Source organism: Apis cerana, linkage group LG7 (assembly GCF_029169275.1).
Source record: "Apis cerana isolate GH-2021 linkage group LG7, AcerK_1.0, whole genome shotgun sequence".
Taxonomy (NCBI): domain Eukaryota; kingdom Metazoa; phylum Arthropoda; class Insecta; order Hymenoptera; family Apidae; genus Apis; species Apis cerana.
The window spans coordinates 4,545,583-4,571,420 of record NC_083858.1 but is presented as its reverse complement, the minus strand read 5'-3'; the positions used below and the strand labels follow the sequence as shown (position 1 = coordinate 4,571,420).

General features: G+C 19.9%; 1 protein-coding gene and 1 long non-coding RNA gene across 5 annotated transcripts; one reads left to right on the top strand and one right to left on the bottom strand.

The window, feature by feature from the left end:
• Positions 1-31: 31 nt before the first annotated feature.
• On the top strand, positions 32-25,838 carry LOC108002516 (transcriptional repressor CTCF-like). 4 transcript variants are annotated; one of them, XM_062077738.1, is made up of 7 exons: positions 32-594; positions 12,714-13,022; positions 16,534-16,677; positions 18,600-18,760; positions 19,792-20,079; positions 21,411-21,651; positions 23,063-25,837. In XM_062077738.1, exons 2-7 carry the CDS (start codon positions 12,714-12,716, stop codon positions 23,303-23,305), a joined length of 1,386 nt encoding a protein of 461 aa, XP_061933722.1. In that variant the 5' UTR covers positions 32-594; the 3' UTR covers positions 23,306-25,837. The 4 variants fall into 4 exon arrangements, with proteins under 4 accessions (XP_061933722.1, XP_061933723.1, XP_016919734.1 ...); XM_062077739.1 differs by lacking the exon at positions 32-594 and adding an exon at positions 1,639-2,762 and having other exon boundaries at positions 19,792-20,073; positions 23,063-25,838; XM_017064245.3 differs by lacking the exon at positions 32-594 and adding an exon at positions 1,639-2,762.
• LOC133666503 (uncharacterized) lies at positions 1,795-4,029 on the bottom strand. The gene is made up of 2 exons (XR_009830715.1): positions 3,890-4,029; positions 1,795-3,612 (listed from the first exon to the last, which is right to left on the bottom strand). It is a non-coding gene; the product is annotated as an uncharacterized LOC133666503 (long non-coding RNA).

Below are 25,838 nucleotides of genomic sequence, written 5' to 3'. Positions count from 1 at the left end.
ATACCAATGATATGAATGTATAAATTATCTATTTTATGCAAAGACTGGAATGAATTTTATATTTTTATTTTTTTATATTTAACTTTAATTCACAATGATAAAGCAATGTTTTACTATCAAATTGGATTTTAGTAATAAATACTAGCATTTCAATGTTGATCTCGATTATCTTTTTATATTTTATACTTAAAATGTAAACTTCTATAAATTATTGAATATTCGCATTTCTGGTATAAAGATGATTTTAAGATTCGACTTAAATCTGAATTCTATTTACAATAAAATCTAGCATTCAGAGAGGGCGCTACTAATTTCAAAGAATAATTCGTTTCAAATCGACAATTCTGCATGCTGTTGTTTTTTTTATGTTAATTATATGTTTTTATTTAAAGATTTTTAAATAATATAAAAATTATGTAAAATTATAAAATTATAAATTATAGAATAAAAATTTTTGTGAATATAAAAGATTATTAGTGTTGTTATGATTTATATTTTATTAACTAAAAGTTTCAAGTTAATTAAATAAAAATAATTGTGTATAAAAATGCAAAAGAATCATCTAGAGATGCCAAAATTAAAGCGAATTAAAAGGTAAAAATAAAATATTCAATATTTTCATAATGAAATTTTATATATTTTTAGAGTACGTAGCACTATATTAAAAGCAATAAAAAGAAATAGCAAATAACAATATAATAATAATATTCATACAATAATATTTATATAAATTATTTATTATAGATCAACAACATATAAATATGATTATAACAATATAAATATGATTTTGTGATATTTTGCTATATAAAGCAAAAATTTTATTTCAATTTGTTACTAAAATAAAATTATTAAAAAATATTAAGTAATTATACAATTTAAATTTAGAGACAGAGATAAAACTTTTTTATATTTATATTTTTATAATATTTGCAAAAAATAATTTTAAAAAAGTAAACGAAAAGGAAGAATTGTTTTTGTCAGTTATTTATTATAATTAAAAGACAAGAGTATAATGAAGATTATTTAAATTGAAAAATAAAAAAAAATATAATTTTATTATATAATATAATATATAATAAATTATATATAATATATAAAAATACAATAAAAACAAAAATATAAAATACAAATTATAAATCTGAATAATTTTATAAGTAAATATAATCTAAAAATCATTTTTTAAATTATCATATAATTAAACATATAGTAAATAATTGTTTTAATTATAGAAAAACAAGATATTAAAGCATTAAAAGACATTATATTACATTATTTATATTTTTCAATTATATATTTACAATCTTTAAATGTATTTAGTTATAATAATATCATTCTTCTTGAAGCGTCTAAAAAATGAAAAAATTAAATAAATAAAGATACAAACAAGATTTTAAAAGTTTATTCAAACTTTAAAATTTATTATAGGTTTGATTTAAATAAAAAAACATATCAAAATATTAATAAGTAGTTAAAGAGTTTATAAATATTTTCACAAGAAAAATCATAGAGAAATAAAATTAAAATTCTTAATATTGAAAATATATTATGTAACCATTAATACCAAATTATTATTTTTGTTGATCGAAAAAAAAATTTTATAATTTGCAAGTTTTATGTCAAAAACTGCATATTAAATTTGTTCTTCATATTTATTTCTTAATGCAATATTACAAGTAATAGATGTGAAATCAATATATAATGTATATGTATACTTAATAAATATATATAATATAAATTATATGTTATATGTAAATTATATTAAATTATATGTAATAATGTAGTTTGTTTAAGATATTTAATGTATTTAAGATTTATTTATTTTTTTTATAATTTTTATACAATCAATATATATCTTTCTTATATTATTTATAAAAAAAATTAGTAAATATAATTATTAATATATAATTATATATTTACAATATAAATTGTGTTAAAATATTTTAATAAATTTTAATATTATTCTTAATATTATTTAATATAAAATAAAATATAAAAAATAAAAATAATATAAAATAAAATTATTTAATATAAAAATTATACATTTTTTGCACCAACTTGATTTTATTTGTTGAATAAAATTATTTCTTATATGATAAAGCAAGCAACGCCATATTTTAAAAATTAATAACATTTTAACTACTAATTGTCATTGCTATGTGATTATAATATTGGTTATATAGATAATATTGATATATCAAGCTTAAGAAAATAGTAGAATACTACAAAAAGAAAAACAATTAAATATTTTTTTTAATGTAACGAAGAATATTTTAACTTCTTGAAACACAATGCATCCCTTAAACGAGAATAGCGCTGCTGACGGAATTTCTTTGAAATCTGTTCGCATTTGCTGATTGGTTACTTGGAAAATGGAAGTGGAGATCCATATACGCATGACTGTGACCTTTCGCCATATTTAATTTTTACCAAATTTTGTGAATCGATGTAAAGAAAATTAAAAGAATAAAAATCATGTATCATGAATGATTAATTAAAACAACTTGGAAATAGATATAAAACTTTTGTTTCAGAATCAGAAAATATTATGATAGAAGTAGTTAGGTACAAGTTGCGTAACTTGTATGCATCTAACCCCCGCGGATTTTTCCTCGCTCGCGCGCGATTTTATTCTGCGCATGGAAAGCAATTTTGCCCAATCATAAATAGGGCTATTGTGGGGGGATGGTGTATGCTGCTGGCGCATTTCATACATCCGAGTGTAATGGTAACCAGATAGAGGCGTCGCGCGGGGCTATCGGCCGGTTAGCATCGTAAATACTTACTATTTACTTTCACTGAAAAATTTTTTCTCCTTTTCCTCGTACTTTTCTCTTATTCCGTTTCATAATATTTATATTATTTCGTTTTTTCTAATTTTCTATTTATTTTCATTTATCTTCTGTTTTTTTCCTCTCTCTTTATTTTTCTTTTTTTTTCTCTTTTTTTCTTTTCGTTCGCAGTACTTTTTTTTCTCGCAGCGTATACGTATGACGTACTATGTGCACGAAACGGAAATAATACGGCGTGATGCACGACACGTCGCGCGCGCGTTCTCTCTCTTTTTCTCCTATGTGCCTGTGTGCTGCAGTAAATCGCGTTTGTGCGTGTGAGCATACGACCAAGCGAGTGATCTGTGACGTCAGTGGTCCGATCGGTTGTCATCTGTCAAGCAACTCTCGAACAAAATCTTACCTCAAATTTTCTCGTTCACTGATGCAATCCTTCTTATATTCTCAGCTACTTTTTTTTACCTATATATATGCTTCCATTCCTAATCGCATCTCTATCTCTTGCTCTTTTATTTTTATTCTCTTTTATTCCGTTGCACTCATACTAACCAGACTCGTGTCGACCACGCAATCCGATCCATTTCCCTCTTACCCCCTTCTACTTTCCTCTGCTTCATGAGTACCAGCAACTAACCCCCTCTCTACTTAACCCTCGCGATTTCTCCCTCTCGCCCTGTAGTTTCTTCCGTCCACCCATTTTCCTCTTGCTCTCATCACTGTGCCAACTTCTATCCTTTGCCACTCATTTTCTCTCACTCTTTTCGGTTGGTAGAGCCAACCAGTGGCGTAGCCAGCGGAATTTCTCTCTTTAGAATTTCTCTCTCTAGAAGATAAATGATTTTCATTCATTATAATATATAATCGAATAAATAATATTATTTGATATAATATTATAAATGATATATATATATATATATTTTAAAAAATAATAAATAAAAAATAATAAAAGATAATAAATAAATAAAAAAATAAATTAAAAAACCATAAAGAAAAAAAATAAATATCAATTTATTTCAAATTATTTTGAAATTAAGAAATATTGTAATATTTTTAATAGATAGTATAAAATAATTGATTGAAGTAAAAAATGGCATATATACTCGATCTACACCATTGGTCAGCTACGTGTATCTATTCGTCCATCTCTTTCGAGCTTTGAAAGTGCTCTTTTACCGCGGCTTTCCCTTTCCTCCTGTCCAATCTGGTGGTAGCAAACCACCCCCGCGCAATTCGCCCTTCCTGGTCGCTTCTTTGTCGGGCCGAAAAGCGTCGCTTTGAAGCAGCGAGAGCGCGACTGGCACCCATACTCCCCACCACCCACTTCGTGCTGGTCGCCGGGTTTACCACCCACCGATATACAACCCCGCTCGCTCCGCTCGCCGCGACGACCGCAGACACAAAAACAATAACAAATCGATTCGCGAGGGCAATGGGAAGGGGTCAACGAGAGGTAGAACGATGAAGAAGAGAGGCAGGAGAGGAAAAGAGGGTGGTTATATATATCTCTCTCTATCTCTCCCTTCGTCCAACTCCAACTCTCTTTCTCTCTTGTTTCTCCTCGTCCCTCTTTCTGGATATTGTATAGAGAACGTTATGCTAAAGTATGCATGCACGAGGGTCGGTCCAATGGTCAGGAATCTCGCGAGTTCGTTCTGTGGCAGCACGTATCCGGACGTATTTCTCTGTACCCCGTTCGTGCTTCGCGAGGGAGAGTCCGTGCACATTACTTGCGTACCGATGGTACTGCATAACTTCCGGTCAACTAACGGAAACTTACAAAGATCAGCTGTGTGCTTCTTGTTATCATAATAAGAATCGGAGTGAAGCATAACTAGGAGATGATTTACCGTAATGACGATCGGCTTGAATTATAATAGGCCACCGAACGGGCATCCGTAAGAAGGAATTTTTTATTACTTTGCGTTTATTTTTTTGTTTTACATAATTTATATTCGCGTTCAATATATATCCGCGTTTTTTTTTTTTTTTTTTTTTGCTTTTTTCATCAATTTCTTTGGCAGAATTTATGAATTAATATACAATCTATAAGTATAATACTATGTTTTTTGTTATTCTGCATGATTTCTTTGAAAAATGGCTTATTTTCTTCTTAATATATTATGCTACTTTTTTTTTTTTTTTAAATTTTTTTTTTGTTTAAAATAAAATTGTTGTGAAACTTAGTATGATAATTACTATATATATATATAATTTCCTCGTTATATGGATCTCATTTATATATAGATAGACTGAGCATGAATCAAGTTTGAAATAACAATCAAAACATGAATCGATAATATTTTGTTATTATTTTACTTGTTTATCTTGAATATGTTAATTGAGCATTGAATAAGTTTATTGAAGAATTTATTAGTAACAAATTTAAAAAAAATTATACATAAAACTCCTACGAACTTGTGTTATTTGAGATGCTATGTAATCAATTTTTTTAAATACTAACTTCGATTGTGTATAGTCGTTCCGAACTTTGCTCATTGCATATGTATAAATAGATTTTTACCGTTAATAAAGATATGAATATAGATTAGGATAAAAGAGTTTAATTTTTAAATAGTTATTATATAATTACAATAGTTATTTATGATTAATTATCTTAATTATTAATAATAATTTTTTTATTCTGATATAATAAATATAAAATAATGAAAAGTTGAAGAATAATATAAAGATGAAAATCTTATAAATAAAGTGATCTTTGTTATTATAAATTTATATTATTTCTTATTACAAATTATTATATTACTAAATAATATATAATATTATATATCATATATATATTTAGAAAAATATAAAATTATATCTATTATGAAGCCAATTTTTTACTATTTTGTTATTTATTTTTTTAAAATATGTATAATAAACGTATATATATTTACATAAACATATATATATATCTTGTAATATCTATTGTCATTTACTTATCAATTCATCAGATTAAATCGATATATTTACAATATTTATGTGTATATATATTATATCTATAAATATAATATAATATATGTTATATCTATAAATATATAAAAGATGTTTATTTTATTTAAATGTAGTAAAATATTTCTTTTTAAAAGAAGAATAAATGATTATTGATTATATATGATTACATATTATAATAATAAATAAAATATATAATATATAAAAAGAATGATTTTATTATAAAAATTGTTTGATATTTTGAGATATATTATAAAATATAATTAATATATTAGTATATAATATATTAATAGTTTTTCAATAGATTAATGTACAAATTATATGAAAGCTAATTTTTATTTTTTAAATGCAATTATATAATTTTTATATTTATTATATACTTCTTATATTATTATTATATAGTTATTATATTAATCGACATTATTTTTTATAAAAAAAAATATTTATATCCAAAAATCATTAGTTTCAAAATTATCTTCTTAAAATTTATAAAATTTTCTATATCAAAAATAAGAAACATGCAAAATGAAACTTTATCCTTCATGTTCCGTGTATACATATATATATATATATATATATGAAGTATTTATATATTGAAACATTTTTGGATAATATACTCTAGAAATTGAAATAAATAAAAAAGTTGATTAACAAAAATTTCAGTTAATAAATAAATTTATTTATTAATTATAAATAATTAAAATTTCCATTAAGACAGAAAGATCACTTTGTCTCCATTATATTACTTTGTTTCGATATAGTTTCATCTAACGCGAATTTAATATTTAAATTATTTTATAATTTAATAAACAAGTTACAAATAATTTTTATATGCCAACTATTGTATTTTTTTGATTTTTGAAAAATAAAGAAAAAAAGATATCCTACGAATAATATTAATATCATATAAATAATATTAATATTTTGTGCATATATCATTTATTTATTGAAATTTTTTTAATAACCAAATTTCTGTAATGTTTTAAATGAAATTAATTATTGTAGAAATACAGTTACATCTATTGCATAATTTGTATTGAAACTTATTTTTATTTTATTGAATTCAATAAGATTAGAAATTAATAAAAAAAAAATTTTTTATCCAGTATACATATATCTATCTAATATCCAATATAGTATCCAGTATATTCAGAAAAAGAAGAAAAGATGATTATATATTTACATTTGATCTTTTATAACATACACAACAAATCTAAATTTTAATCAAAATACAATTTAGAAATATTTTTTAAAAGCATTCAATTCTCGATAACAATTTATGTCAACATTCATCAACTTTAAATGTATTATTTCTGAATCCAAAGCTACAGTATGATATAAAATAGAAAACAAATTGAAATCAATATAGTTACAAATGGTTATATTTATGAAAAATGTGAAAATTTTTATATTTATATATTTTTAAATTTATATATTTAAAAAGTGATAATATGAAATTCTCATTGGAAAATTGAAAGCGATCAATATTATTTATAATAAAAAAAAAAATTACATGAGATTAAAAATGGATTTCAAACATTATTATTTAATTTTTTATAATAATTTAAACATTTTCATGAAATCAAAAGTATTTTTCTAATTTTTATATCTCATTCTTTTTTTCTTCAATTAAACGATTGTTGTGATATTTTCAAAATAGTTTGATGATATATATAATTTATTGTAATGAAAAATTTTATAAAATTTTTTCATTGTTTATGAATATGTAAAAAAAATTCAAAAAAATTTATAATAGTAAATTTTTATCGTTAACATAGAATCTTATATTATATATGTATATAATTATATATAAACTCATATATATGTGTGTGTGTGTGTGTATTATCTTATATATTAATTTATCGTATATATTATTTTAATTAAATTAATCATTATTTTAATTATATTATGTATTATCTTATATATTAATTTAATAAATGTATTTTTTTATTTTTAGATATATTTAAATATAATGGGGTATATTTATAAAAAGTATTTATAACTTGCAATATAAAAATAAAAGTAACATTTTTTATACCATTTATATATTTTATAATATACATTTTTGATAAATGTATAAGAGGAAAAAGTTTATGAATATATAGGATGAAATCGGAAATTCATGTTATAAATTGAGATTGAAAATTATATCTATAGTTCGAAATAAGAAGAAAATCAAATATAACGAAATTTCGTTTTCAAGTAAATTAAATTTAAATTTTGTAAATACAAATGAAATTCTCTAGCTAATTCTCTGTAGCATATTAATAAACTGATAGAAAAACTATTTTGAATAAAAAAATATAGAATATATTTTAAATTAAAATAATATATTATGTATTAAATATGAAATTAAAAAACTATTTTTCAAGAAAATGAAATTTAAAAATTCAATTATATAATTTTTTGATTTATAACGTATTCAATTTCGGTTTTCTTAAAAATGAAGACTTAAGCAATAAAATTTTATTTTATTTTTTCGTTAAATTTATCATTTCATTTATCATTTATCGATTTATTTGTATTTAATTAGCTAATTTCTTGTATTTAAAAAATTTTTTAACTTAATTTTTTAACTTAATTTATTTGAAAACGAAGCGTAAATATTATGAATAAACAAAAAAATTTATGTAATATTTTCGTTCTATTTTGATCTATAGAATCTTGCTGATTTTATTTATATCATGATTTACAGATATTATCCTATTATATATATATATTGTACATATACATATACTCCCAGGTATATTTTTTCTTCTCTTTTTTCTTGTTTTTTTTTGTTGAATATATCGACATTGATCTAAAAAATGATTAATAATAATAACAACAAATAATGATTTTTATTCAGTATATATGCTATTTATATCTTCTGAGAATGTAGAATTTGTAATTATATTTATTACAATATTAATTATCATTTTGTTGAAATAAGTTATCAATATATAAGTTTTTTTTAAATGAATATGATTAATATCGCTAACATGATAACTATATATAATATATTTTTATCTATATTTCAAATTATAATTTTTAATAAGTTATAATACAAATTAAAATCAAATAAAATAAAATCAAAATTAATTTGTATATAATCGAATTTATAATATAGATATGCAATAACTTCATAAAGTGTTAGTATATTCTTTAAAACATAGATAAGTTCTTTAAAATTGGATTATTTTGAGAAGTTAGAAGAATTTAGATGATATAAAAAATTTTTAGAAAAATCGCTATTGATTGGATTTGCGAAACGAATCTTTAGTAAGGATCTTTTTTTTTAACTTTTTTATCTATGCTTTTAACGAAAATTTTTAATATATTTTATAAATTTTTATGTATCCTAAAATTATATATGTATCCTAAAAATTTTATCAAAATCTATTAACGTTGCTATGAACTGCAAACAATAAAAGATGATGAAAATTGTAATATTTTCGATCTAAATTCTAAAAATTTTTATAAAAAATAAATTTTAATTTCTTTCGATTATTTGTTTCTAATCAAATGATTTCAATGGAACAACATATATGTATATAATTAATATAAATCTTCAGAATGTATTTTTTAAATTTTCATTTTAGACTTAAATAAAAATATTATAAAAAACAACTTTGACTATTTTTTTCAAAATAATTCAAGTCAATTTTGTGCTTGATATTTGATTTATTGCAATATATAAAAATTATAGTGCCGAACAAAATAAAATGTTTAATATATTTGTTCATTCTGTATAATTAAAAGAAGAAAATCTAATAAAATTTAGTAAATTGTACATCTTATATATTTGTATTAATATGTCTTTTGAAGTAAGCATATTAGATTTTTAATTTGTATGATATATAGAAAATGAAGAATAATATATAAAAAATATAAAAAAGAAAGAAATTAAATATTCTTTAGATCTACAGAAAAAAAAATGATAATAATAATAATTGACAATAAACTTCGTTAATAAAAATTGATAAAGTTGATTTAAAATTCTAATATATAAACATTTTATAAAAATTTTATTAAAAATATTGTTTAATATTCTTTGTTTTGAATTTTTATTTTTTATTTTCATATTGCATATATTTTGTTAATTCCAAAGAGAAGAATTCTTTAAGTGAAATCCAATTTCGGCCGATTATATAACTAATATCTCTTATTTGGAAGAGTCATATTAATTTCAATGATACAATACTAATTGCAATAACTAAAGATTACAGTATGTTAAAAAAGATGCTGAAAAAAGAGTTCAACAAAGATTTATAACATTCATCAAAAGAAATCTAATATCTAATCTATATCTAATATCTAATATCTAATAATATAAATTTTGCCATAAAGTTAATCTTTTTGATATAAAATTATTATTGATAAATATTCGATGTCGTGAATGAATTTTTTTGCAATATATGTAAATAAAGAAATTGATTCAAGAAAATAACTCAGGATTTTTAACACAATTATAATATTACTAAATGATTAATAATTAATACTTTATTAATAATTAACAGAGATTACTTCATACAAATATGAAAACCATTATCAAAATTATAAACAAAATGTGTATTTGTTATTATTTGCTACTTTCAAATAATAAGTAAACATTAATTCAACAATAACATTTTTTGTATTCAATAGTAAATAAATACTAAAAATTTGCACTTTGTTTACGTATATAAATTGATATTTTTTTATTTAAATTTTATTTAATTTAATTTTAATTATTTTATTTATGAATTTAATTGCATTATTAATTTTTGAATTTATTTGCGTTTTTTTATACTATTTTTTATATTAAAAAAAATTTTTTTTTTAATATTATCCTGCAGCATATTTGAAATTCTAAAAATTCTGAAGTTTATTTATCAAAATTTTCTATTTTCGTATATGATTCGTATAGTATAGCTAGTACTATTTTTATTATTATTTTTTACTATTTTTATTATTTTATTTGGTATATAAATGTATTCATTTCATCAAATTACCATGAAAAAAATACAATATTTTCAAACTATTTAAAAAATGTATATATAAAATTGTTTCAAATAATATAACTTTTTAATTTATTTTCTTTTATATCAATAAATTTGTATTTCATAATCGTATGAAAATGATTTTGTTAGAAAAATATTTTTTCTGAATATAATAAATATTTGTTTATATTATTATATATACTTGATTTATGATTATAGTACATAATTATAGTTTTAGATATTGATTATAGTACATAAATAATATTACAAATAGTAATGATAAATAATATATTGTTTCATTTTATTATATTCGTTTTATTCGTCAAACATCTCATATGTACAAATTTGATAAATTGTTTAACAAATAATCTTATTTCAAAAAAAATATTTTTTACGTTATTTAATAAAATCCAATTCATTTTTATTGATTAATAAGTCCTTTTTTTTTTCTTCTATTTTTTTATTATTTTAAAAATATAATTCATATGATTACATGTTCTATATTTCGTTATGTTCAATGGTAGTAAACATAATTTATACATATAAAATTATTTTTCTCTGTATATCCATCTATATCCATCTATATCTGTTATATTCATATGAAAACCTATCAATAAATTTATTAAGAAAAATATTTATTACGTTAGTTTTATATTATTCGTTTGACGAAATGAATAACGAGAAAGTGAATAGATTTAATAACTGACACATAATCAATAATTTTTTGGTTCATTTGGAAATTTTTAAATGGAAATAATTATTATAATGATTATTGCTTCTATAAATAATTTTTCAAATAATAAATAGAATATATAATTTTTGTAAATAATGAGTTCTGACTCATCATCATCAAATTTATTTATTAAATAATTATTATTAAAAAATATACTGCAATTAAGTAATGCATATTTCAAAAAATTTCACGTTCGAATTTATCCATTTTCTTCTTTCTTGTTTTCTATTTCTGATTTTATTTTCTTCTTTCTTTATAATATAACAAGAAAAATTAAAAAAATAGTTATATTTTAATTACTTTCTATTTAATCAATTATAAAAAAATCAAGTGAATAGCAAAAAGCGACTGGAAATAATTTTTGTTTTTATTTGTGATTTTCAAATATTTTCATGTTCATTTTTACGCTATATAAAGGTAAATACAATTTTATCTTTAATTTTGATTATTCATATATTTGATCAAATGTTCTTAAAATTGTATGCATTTTCACGTATTTTATTTCAGTATTTCATTATGAAAATCTATTGTAAATTTTCTCTGAATTTTGTTCCTAACTTTGTTATGATTTGTTCATAATAAAAAGTTTCTCATTATGAGAAATATTTTTGTTATTTATGTTTTTATTTATTTTATTTATATATTCCACGTGAAAAACATACATCAATATGCTTATAATAATTATGATATTATTGTTTAAATTATTTTCATTTGTTATTTATTATTTTTATTTATATATTTTTATATTCAATTTTTTAAATTTTTTATTTTGACGTTTTCTTATTTCATTATTTATATTCACAGATATTATTTTTCTTATTTTTCTTATTTTTTTGAAAATTTCGAGAATTTTAATTTCTCTTTTAGATAATTTTTAAATATTTCTATATGAGATATCATTCTTATATTTTATCAAAAATTCTATTTCATTCTATTTCAACAACGACTATATAATGTCATTTATCTTTAATCAGTTCAATATCGGCTGTTACATATATAAAAGTTACATAATATTACATAATAAAAATCGTAGTTAAAAGCAAATAACGAATATCATTTTTTTTATTATATTTATCATTATATTTCTTTATTTTAAACTTTATAATCCATTATCAGTTGAAATTTTAGAATTACTTCATATCAATTACTTCATACTCAATTTGAAATATGGAAAAATCAATACGTTATTTAAAATCGTTTTTTAAATTATTAATCATAATTCGAACGAAAGATACGAATTTGTGGAATTATTTTTACAATTAATAATCACTCTTTCAGATGGAATATGGGATCTGGAGTTTTCACGCCGCGGGTGAACTTTGGGGTGACCCGCGTCTCACCCGAAGGCATCCGATTCTACCATCAAGTGCAACACAGTTGCTGCCGAGATCCGCATTCGCCTTGAGTGACTTCCATCGATCAAATATGGTGTCATTACCATTGACTTCCGTTGGACCGCCATATGGACCTATGGAACTCGTTACAAAACGGAATAGTGAATGGGATATGAAGAATGAGGAGAGAGAAAAGGAGAAACAGGATCACAACGAAGAAAACATCGAACGAGTCAACGAAAATGATAATCAGGTTTGAATTTGGTGAAAGATTTATTTTTTATATAAATAGATTCAATAAGATCATTTTGTAATCATGGTTTTCGATTTAATCAATTATTTTTTTCAATTTTTAATCATTATTGTAGTTACTACACTAAGGAAATAATCATAATAATCATAATCATTAATTAAATAATAATTGTAATGATGTATAATCATTGATATCTATAATCATTGATCAATAATTTTTAATTGTTTATCATATATAATTCATATTGAAATATATAAAAAAAATATTGTGTATAAAATATTCTACAGATAATGATATAAAATAAAGTTTACATAAAAAAAAATTGAAAATATAGAATAAAATTTTTTCATTTGAATTTTTATTTTAAAATAAATCAAATAAAAATGAAAATTTTATAAATATAACTGTGATTAAATTCTTGATTAGGTATGAAACTTAGGTATGAAATTGATATTCTTTATGTAAAAAAATACAATAATAATAGATATAGATATTAAAGGTACATAGATAAAATTCACAGATAAAATGTTTAAAATGAATATTAATTTATATAGTTAATGTTAAAAAAATTATATTTACACATTAAAATAAACAAGTAATTTTCTATGTTTCAAAATTAAATAATAAATAATAAAATAATAAATTATAATAAATAATTAGATAATAAACATATATTTTTTAAAAATTATAAATAATATTGTTATTATAAATAAATTATTGATTTAATTGTAATTAAATTTTATTTAATTGTAATTAAAACTATAATCATTTTATTGATTATTATTGATTATTATAATTGATTATTAATCTAATCAATGAATGAATCCAATTTGAATTAATTATTATAATTACTTCTCTTAATTATTATTTATTGATTATTTAATTATTTCTTAATAATAAAATTAATTAATAATTATTTAACATAATCAAGATAATTTTGCATTAATTATAATTTTTTATTATTAATTATTTTATTATCAATTCATTGATTCTATAAGTTTTTGTGGATAGCTAAAATTACGAATAACAACGTTATGTATATAATATTTATACTTATAATTTAAATACATAATAAAGATAAAAAGTACTAATAATTAGATACTAGATAGTAAGTACTAATAATATAATTAGAATATTCCAATAAAAATAATACATATTGTATGTGCTATTATTTGTATAACATCAAATTTTCTGTTTAATAATAAAAATATTTTAGCTCTATTTAGTTTTTTATAAGATTTTAGATATTTCTTTTAAATTAATAAATTTTCTTCAAATTTTTCAATATCATTATATAACATAACATTATAATTATATAATATAACTATATATTCAATACTAAAAATAGTTATATATTATTTATTTATCTATAGAAATTTTTTTTATATTTAAAATAAAATTAGAAGATTGAGTTATTTTGTGATATAGAATATTTTGTGATATAGAAGATAAAATGAACTTTCTCATAAACCTTAAATATTGTATTTAATATTTCAAATACAGAAATACATATATTTAAAATTATATTTAAAATTATCTATGTAAGATTACATCTAATTGAATAATTGAATATCATATTTCTGTATCTAATATTTATTTTACTTTTATTCTATAATTTATTTTTAAAACGTAAAATAATATTATTAAATATTAATTGAAAAAAAAAGAATAATAGTATAATTTATAAAATTGAAATTCTTCTATATTCACAATTAATATAAGCAAGTATTTTAATTCTAGCATTTTCTTTATGTCATTTTTCATATTAATTTTGAAGAATTGTATGTTTAATAATATCTTTAATTTTAATAATATCTTTTTTTATATGAAATATTTAATTATATTAAAATATTTATTTCTCGATGATTGTTATTCGATGTTAATTTTTAATGCGTCATTAGTGAAATTATCAGTTTCTAATTTATTATTGTTATAAATTTTATTATTTTATTATAATTTTTCTGAAAGCGAAAATATTAATTTTTATAATTAATTTATTAATTTTTATAACAATTATTTTAATATTATTTTATATTAAAATGAAATTAATAACTAAAAATAATAAATGATAAATAGTGAAACAAATAATAAATAGTTAGAATTATTATGCAGTAACTCAAGCTATTAAATCGAATAATTTCATGTATTTTTTTTTATAAAATAAATTTTTTTAAATTCATTTTATTATTCTTTATACTTATTATTTTTTATTATTAATGTCTGATTTCTTATTATATTTATGATTCATTTCTAAAATAGACATTCAATCATTTATTCACCATAAGAATTCTAAAATTATCACAAAGTTACTTAGAGAAGATATATATTTATATATATAATTTATATAGAATCGCTTTATTTAAATATATCTATTTCTTTAAATAATTTTATTCTTTCGAAAAAAAATAAATATGAGTTTATCTCAACAAAAACATTATTTGTGCATTTTCATAAATATTATAGAAAATCATTAATAAAAATGAATGTTATATTTATAACTTTTTTAAATAATTTTTTGTACATAATAATATAATAATCTATTATATAAATAATAATATATAAATTATATATATGAATAAATTAATAATAATTAATAATAAAATTAATAATAATATTAGATTTATTAAATATTATTTTAATATTTATATTCATGAAGATCAAATTTTTTAAAGAAAATATGTAGTTTTCAAAATGATAATTCGTTATAAAAAAAATTTCTATGTTATTTGATATATTATTTTTTAAATATAAAAAAAAATATATGAAGATTAAAGCTAAATTATTAATTATTACAATAATTTAAATTTTTTAAACTTTTAAAAAATTATCGAAAAATAAATTAAAGTTCAACATTATCTTTAATATCTTTAATATAATATTTGATTCTCTACATTTTTTCTAAGTAATGGAAAACAATATATCAATGTGCAAATGGAGTATTTCATTTCGATGTTTCTATGTTTTTCCAGTATATTCTTTCGCTTAGCTCTTTGAATCACTCTTTTATTTTATTTATTTAGATAAATCACGATTTATCAATGACTAGAATAGATACGTTGCTGACATATATATCTAACATATCATATCAATATATTCTCTTGTTGCTGTATGTTGACATATCGACAAAACGACTGAAAGCTTGATATGTAAATAGCAACAAATCATGATATTGATAAAGTTTATATATATAAATGCAATAAAAATATCTATAGTATAACCAAGTGTACACGAATTCAATAAGCCTTCAATTAATTTATTCAAAAATTTTAAAGACAAAAATTTTTTTTTCGACTTATTTTATATAGATTCATCTTCTTGTTTATATCTGTACACAAAATAGATATTTATTATATTATTATAGATATTTTGTATTACATGATAAATAATCAAATCTAAAATTTTTTATAACATCAAAAAATTTTTTATCAAAAAAATAAAGTTTTCATTCAAAACTCGCTTGTGATTTCATTTAGAAATAATAATCACATGATGAATTTTTTTTGTTATGCAGATTTCCGTGCCGAAAGAAAATAACGACAATGAAGATGCTGGAGAGGAAAGCGATACTGGAAGTACAAATAGTTCGCACCGTTTAGCTAACAATAATTTACCAACAAAACTGCTCGATCCTATGGCTTATCTGACATTTGACAAGGTTTGTTTAATTTTATATATATATTATATTATTATATTATATATCATATATTACATTATTTATAATACATATATATATATATATATTTATTTTGTGCATGTGTGTATGCGTGCATATGTGTTTAAAGAATCAAAATTAAAATTATTTGTAATTTTCAATTGATATCGAAATCACAACTGATCGCAACATTAAATAAGATGTTACGGTACATACTTAAAATGTTAACATACTTATATTTTATATTTTAATCGACAAATTAAATGATATTTAATATTTTAATGATATTTACTACATATTATTTAAAACGAATATTATTTAAAACGAAATATGATTTAATATTAGAAATATCAACTTATAGTAGCTATCTAAATATTTATCTTATATATAAATAATTATAATTGAAGTAATGTCATAAAAATAAACAAATATATGTAATTATATTTCTATTTTAAAAGAAAAAATTTATAAAATAAAAAAAATGAAATCTATTCATCTTGGTTGTTTAGTGTTAAAATGAATTCCAAGCTTTTGGTATTTAAATTAATATCAAAGACATTGATATATCGATTAATAAAAAAAAATATATAATTTTATTTGAAATAAAAGTAAAATAATGGATATTCTTTTCTAACTTTTCACTTTCAAAAAAAAAAAGATTTTTTTTTCAACTATTTTAATTATATATACTATATGATGCTTCATCTTCACTTTATGTGTTATTATTTATTTATATATTATTTATATATTATTTATATATATTTTATTATTTATATATTATATATTATTTATTTATTTTCATTATTTTAATATAAATATTTTATTAAAAGATCATCTTAATTGTACATTTCTGTAATATTTTTCTATATTTTTCTATATTTTTTCAAATTGGAATATTTAAAATATCTAAAATCATTTAAATAACTCATTTGTTTTTAAAAAAATATATATAGATCAAAATTGAAATTTTAAGATAAATACCATCTAATATAGTTTTTTATAAATGTCTAATATATATAATATATATATAATATTTTTATATATAATATAGTCTATTAGTTTTTTATAAATGAGATATCAAAGTTAACTTCTTTTTTCTTTAATAAAATAATATGATTTTTTTATTTATTTTTTAATAAAGAATTTTAAGACGAATATAATGATAATTGAAAATTATTTAAAATTATTCAAAATCAACTTAAATAAAAAGTAAATTGTTTTAAAACATTATTCAAATATTTTGACATATTACATATTTATACATATTCATATATTTATATAATTATTATTAATACTATACAAAATGGAAATCTTGAATATTAATTCTGTAAAATTATTTTTTAATGAATTTTATTTAAATTTATCGAAAAATTTGTTTTTACATATATTTTATTTTTTAAATATTTTATTTGTTTTTGTCATTTTCAATATGTTTTCACAAATAAAAATCTAAAAATAATCTTTAAATTTTCTGTTTAAAAATTCTTTAATATGAAATTCTATATAATAATATAGAATAATTAATATATCAATGATCAAAAAACAAAAATATTCAAATAATATCTTAAAACAATTTATTTTTCATTAGGGAAAAAGATTTAAAAAATATTTTAAATAAAAATAAATTGATATTTTCATATCTTTTTTGCCTACAAAAAAATTATTAATAAATTATTTTTTCAAATGGAACAATTTTGGTATGTAATTTTTTTTCTATCACAAATTTTTCAAATGACCTGTTTTAAATATTCTTGTATATAAATTTTCATAAATTCATTTGATAATTTAAACATTTAGTTATCATCAACGATTTTATCCAATATTAATTATTTATACATAAATTATTACATTATTAAATTTATTAAATAATTATGCAATCTGAAATATACGACAGAAATAAGAGAAAATGTTTGTTTTTGTGACAGGATGGAACAGTTACACCAGTTCTGAATGGCTGGGTTCTTGGCGCTTATACTGCTATGCTTGGAAGACTTTCAGCAGCGACAGCGGCTCTCGAAGCAACAGAAATTCCAAACATTCCATCTGACAGCGATTCTGAGAGCGAGCATTCGTCTTACACCGAAAAGTATGTGTTATGATAAAATTATCAATTACTTTTCTTAAACTAAAACGTTCTACATTATGACGTATTTAATTTGGTTTCCTTAATGCATTAAAAAATTAAAATTTTTTTAAATATTTACTGGATCAGATCAGATAAGAAATTAAAAGGAAATTCAAATGATATTATATATACATGTATATTCATGTGTATCGAGATAAAAAAATATTCAAGCGCAAGTTTTTTATTTAATATGTCGTGGAATCGATAAAATGAACCAATGAATCTGTCCAGTTAGAGAACGAATCTTTTTTCCTTGATCAACAATACGAGAGCGCGTTTCTAATATTTCAAAAATTCAAAGATAAATGGCATCGTAAATCAACAGCTTTGAAGGATATTGACCAGCGTTGAGTTACGACCCATTCGTGAACAACGATTACGAAATTTAAAAAAATAGAAAAAGAAAGGAAAAGATTTTTAATTGTGTGAAATTTTTCGGTTTTGATTTTATGTATTTCTTTTTACTTGTATTAGTGATATTTTTTTCTTTGATTGAAATAAATGATTAAGAGAATTTTATACAATAGAAAATTGAAAAAAAATTAAGTAAAAAGATTTTATCAAAATTTCAAAATTAAATTAATTTTCTTAATTTTTCTAAATATATATATTATTCTATTAATTCTTCAATTTTTTAATATATTGATTATCATCAAATTTTTCCCTATATTCCAAATATAAAATAATATTTTGAAAAATTAATCAAATTAGAAAAAATCCTAAGATCATTTTACATTAATGAAATATTTTTTTATGTAAAAATCACAAAATAAAATATTAAAATATATGTAATATATATGTAATATATAATATATAATTAATTAATATAAAAATATATTAATTTAAAAATATTTTAAATTCTTATTTTATATATTGAATTTGAATTGATATATTAACAAAAAATATATTTATTTCTTATTATTTTATTTCTTATTAGTTCTACAATTTTTTTCTTTTAAATAAATTAAATTTAATTTTTTATTGGATTTCAGATCTCGAGGTAGTAGTCCAAATATTAGCAATGCACATCGTGGTTATTCCTGCGGTTCTTGTGACATGGTTGCGCCAACAAGGCCAGCTTTACGAAAACATATTGTTAATTGTCATCCACCAGTACTTAGCGCAGAAGCTGGAGAAAAGAAAAGTTGTCCGTCCTCGGGCTGTGATTTTACCACGAATAGTAGATGCGAAATGGAGACTCACGTTGCTTCACACGTAGCACAGGGGATGACATCCACTGGAAAGAAACGAACTCTTGCATTGCAACGCGTCAGGTATAGGTACTTAACGCTTGTTTTAATTTTTTATTCTACTAATATTTCATTGTTAACTCTTATATGGCCGATATCTTTTTTTAAATGCAAAAATCAATTTTTTTATTTATTTTCTTTTTTAATTTTATATGAAATTAACAAAGATTTTAGTATTTTTTATATATATTTAGTGTCTATTGATTTTTATTATATTTTATTGAAATTTTTAAAAATATAAATTCTAAATTAAAAGATAAATTTGTATATAATATAAATTTCATTATATGATATAAATTTCTAATTTTTAATATCATATACATAATACTTTTACAATTTATATTTAAATAATTATTTTGGCGATTACCGTGTGAATATTAAATATTATATCATTAAAAATAATTAGAAAATCATCTATTAATATCTTGAAATATATTTGATAAAAATTTATTAAAATATTTAAATATTTAACAACAGCGAAACATGAGAATCTTCATTAATAATAATCTTCGAATACAAAATAAAACAAGAGAATGATAAAATATAATTGCGCTCATGTTTATAATCAATAATTAAATCAAAATAATTAATTAAATAATAATTAACAAATAATAATAATAACAAAATAATTAATCAAAATAAATAATTAAATAATAAATCTCCAATAATAGTAATATTTATTGCATTTAAAAACTAAACATTTAATATAATTTTGTAATATTATATATCTTCTTATTTGTATATTGTAACAACTTTAGTTATTTTGTAAATAAAAAATTTTAAAATTAAGAAAATCTTTAAATATATTAAAGATTATAATATATTAATATAATAAATATATTAATGATTTCTAAAAAATAAATATAATCTGCTAATTAGGAAATTATTAATTAATATTTTGAAATATACTATTATTATATATATAAATTAAATATTTAATATAATTTTATAATATTATTCTTTTTATTTTATAATAATCTCTACTAAAAAAATTCCTAATTATGTAAAATAATTATTAATGTAAATAATTATGTAAAATATGAAAAAAAAACTTTTTATAATTTTTTTTGTACGATATAAATCATGCTTAATTTTTAAATTTGCATTTTGCATCTCATTAAAATAATATTTTTATTTAAAAATTTGAATTTACTTAAACATTTTTTTTATCAAAAAATTTTTTAATGAAAATTATCTTATATAAATTTTGTTAAAAAAATTTAAGTTTTTTGTATTTATAAAAAAAAATTAAGTTTAAAATTTAGATGAAATTTATTTTAAAAAAAACTTCAATTGTAATATTAATGTTATTTTTAAATTAAGTTAAGAAGTTCTGACTTATTGTACCATTCCATACATAGGTATGAAAGAGAAGAATACAGATGCTCATTATGTTCATATGCCTGCACCATCGAAAAGGCATTTCAAAGGCATTTGAGAGCACATGCAAATGGTATAGCACCGGAAACAAGAGTGAGTTGTGCTGTTTGTGGGGCAGACAGATCATCAGAAGTCGATTTAAGCAGACATATGAGAAGGCATCGTGACGACCGATACTTTTGCTGTGACATTTGCATTTTTCGCACAGTACAGTTAAAAAAGGTAATATATTTTTTTTCTTTTGACACAAAAACTTTATTATTGGGAATATTGATCCATAGAATTCTAAAGCTACGAAAGCAATTGAAATCAATGAACTTCGATTGTTTCGAATTCAATTCCAAAAAGCTCGTATAATCTCTACTTGATCGTAAATTCTTTGAAATTTCATAAAATATGATTGAAATATTTTTACTTGTAAAAAATTCTATATATATAAACATATGATATAAATACGTCAACGATATACCATAATTCGATATAACGTATTCAAGAATAATGCTATTTGCACAATAGGTTTAATTTTGAACCATTATGAAAAATTTTAATGAACAACATTGGATTGCAATTAAATTTAAAAATATTAGGTTTATTGTGAATATAAATCAAGACATTAAGTAAATAATTCATCACAGTATATTTATCATAATATAAATATATTTAAAAAATATTTATAATTTATTATAATTTCACATACAAAATTCAATTATAAATGTTCAAAAATACAAAAATGATTCAAATCTAAATAAAAACAAAAATCAAGAATAAAAAAATTGTTTTCGATCTCATTTTTTAGAATTTATGAACTATACAAATGAATGTAATGCATGTAATGAATGAATGTAAGCAACTCATGTAATAGAATATAGTGATCTTCATAGAGCAATTTAAATAGTCATAGAAATAAAATAAAAAATAAAATATTTAAAATTAAACTTTAAAAGAACTTTAAGAGTCATCATACATCTGTTGCTTAATGATTTATGTTTTTTTCTGTAGGGAAATTCAAAACTTATGTCTCGAGATAGATTTTAATTTTTTATTATCAATTAAAAAATAAAAAATAAAATCGTAAATGCAATATTTTTATTTTTGATTTTATTTTATTTTGACTTGAAGAATATTTTTAGTTATAGCAAGACATTTATGAAAAATTTTTCTTTAATTGTAAATGATTATACATACTAAAATTATATAAATTTTCTATTTATTGTTTTTAAAATTCTAAAATATTTTTAACTACTTTATAAAATTAATATTAATAATATTTAATATTTAATATTTTTAATAATATTATATATATATTTATGTATATATATATTATATATTTTTAAAAATATTAGATATTATAATTAATATCAGAATATAATTTCGAAATTTTCATGATTTATATCATCTTAAATTAATATATTTTTATATTTTTCTAAATTACATTAGTAATAATTAATATGTCATACTCATAATTATTCATATGTTTTTTCAATCTACTATCTCTTTTCATATATATATAATCCAAAAGAATGTAAAAATATATTTAAATTGATATAGATTTATTTAAATGATATATATGATGAAAATTTCAAATATACATATACAATATACATGAAAATAATGATTTCTTATATTTCATTAGCTCATTCAACATCGGCGAATGCATACAGGCGAGAAACCACATCTATGTCCACATTGTGCATACAGAAGTGCACGTCGTGATAATTTACGTAGCCATGTAAGACGAGTCCATAAAAAAGAAAATTTGTATTGCGATACATTTAGTCCACGTGGCATGTTGCTAACACCTACGATCGAAAAAGATATATCTCTGGTGCAGAGCCCGGAATCTTCGCCTTCATCTAATTCGGAATCGATGAATTAATGAAAAAACAATACAAGACATGAAGATAATTAAAATTTCGAAATTCGATTGGGGACCGAAAAATTAAGCGGTTCGTCGTCGCTTTATATGTCCTTAACTTTGTCAATATATAATGACTTAGAAATAATGAAATCGATTTTACATTGGCAACGAAAATCGTGTCGTCACTATTCGAGCTTTTTTTAGAATTGTCAATCGATTCTTTTAAAAATTGATCAAATGATTTAAATTGATTAATTAATCTTAAAATGAAAATTTGTAAAAAAATCAATATTGATTATTTCTTATTTGATTATTTCAATCAAAATAGAATAAGTATATAATTTTTCAAAATGATAGTTTAATTTAAAATTGATTTAGATTCAATTTAAATAAATAATTTAAAGAAAATAATTATATTATAAATTGGATTATAGAATGTGTTAGAAAAGATTATAAAATATAAAATTTTAGATTTCGCGCGAGACTAGTGACGATGAAAATAGTCAGAAGTTGTAAATATATGGAGTTTAAAAAATAATAATTTTGAAAAAATTTTTTAAAAATCAATCTTAAGAAAATTCTTAAGAAAACTCTTAAGAAAATTCTTGAAGAAAATTATAACCCAAGTTTTTAGCTTGATTATATAAAATACATATACGATTTTAATAATAGATTGCAATATGAAGTATACGAATATAAAATAAAGATTTAAAGCATAATATACAATTACATTAATGCAACTTCTGGCTAATATAACTTTGTCTTTAATAAATAGAAATTATGTAGAGAATTGCATGTGTCGATAATTCAATTTAATCTTGGAATTCTAACGTGATTTTATCATTAGCCAATTTAATTATTGAAATCTCTTAGTTGATCGACGAACAGCGATCAACTAAAAATTAAAGCTGCATAATGGTGCTAGAATCGTAGACTGGATTATAGAAAAAGACTGAAAATAAATATTTTCACGGTATGTGAAATTCGTCCTTTATCTTCACTTTAAACCGTGATTCAAATGTAAAATTTGCGATTATTAAGACTGCTGTCCAATGGCCAAGAATTTCTCATGCTACAAAATCGATTAATCTATTATTATTATTCTATAAAATTATAAAAAACATATACAATTTTAACAAAAAAATTTTTACATATAAATTAATCAATTTCATTTTTTACATTTAAAGAAATTAAGTGTATTGATAATATATATGTATACATATAAGTCTCAATTAAATAATTATGTAGCATGAGATATCTGGTCTCTGGAAAAGGTGCTATTTTGCAAAAATAATTTTATCATCGCGTTCTTTCATATTTAAGCTTCAGCTATAATTATTATTATTATTCATCCATATGGTTATATACTAATGATACTTATTATTGGATAATGATATACATTGTTATTATTATTAACGCTATTATTATTATTTATATAGTATGTAACACGAATATGGATTAAATTATAAAATTTCTTATGGAGTTAACCAGAATCAAAACAATATGTTGCTATGAAATAACATGTAATATGATATGTTCGTTAATTGAGGAAAGAGTAATCATGAAAAATTTTATCGAATTTTTATAGTAATAACAAAATAAATAATGTGAAAGTGATTTGTTATCAGTTAATGATATAATAGAATTATATGTTGTAGCTTAATAACATAAATAAAACATATAATAAAAAAAAGATAAAAAAAATATCAATTACAATTTTTTCTCGCCTGTTAATAAAATAGTTAAGAAATTGTAAAAGTGCGTATTAAGCATCAAGTATAGGATTTTCCAATTTTCTTATGTGTTTCAAATATTTTTAAATTGATAAAATGATTATAATAGTTTAAAATATGAATTATTAAATGATTATTTTTAATAAGTAAATTTGTTAATATCTTTGAAAACATTTGATTTTACTCTGTCCTCACTTGACGTCTATGGAAATTATTATTAAAATATGACAAGTTTTTTCTCTCTTTAGAATCGAAGACCGTCCCCAAAAAAAAATGATTCGATTGTGAGTTTCAAGCATTTTTTGCAAGAAAGATAGAGAGAAAAAAAGAAATAAAAGGAACGAGAAGGCGATAAGGCGAAGCCCAATATACATATAACATAAATATGTGTCAATTTTTAATGTATCATAATTACGTTCTAGACGATAAAAGTTTTATGGGGAGAAAATAATAAAGCACAGAAAGAGTATCTATATATGCTCTTTGATATAACGTTATGGCTACAATTAGTCAATTACGTTTTTTCTCGTCCGAGACGGCTATATATTGTATTTAACAAATAAAGAAATATGAAAAAATATGAATAAATAATTAGGGCGGAGAAAAATTAATTATGATTAGTCAAACTGATGAAAGAAATGAACATTAAATAATTTTTTACAATTTTAAATGTTTGATAATTTTAAACAATTATTATTTCAAATGATTTTTTCATTTATTGTTTATTTTATTTATTGTTAGCAAATTATAGTATTTATTCTGTTATTATATTAATTATTTAAATTTTAGAAATTTAATTAATCTTACTATTTAATTAT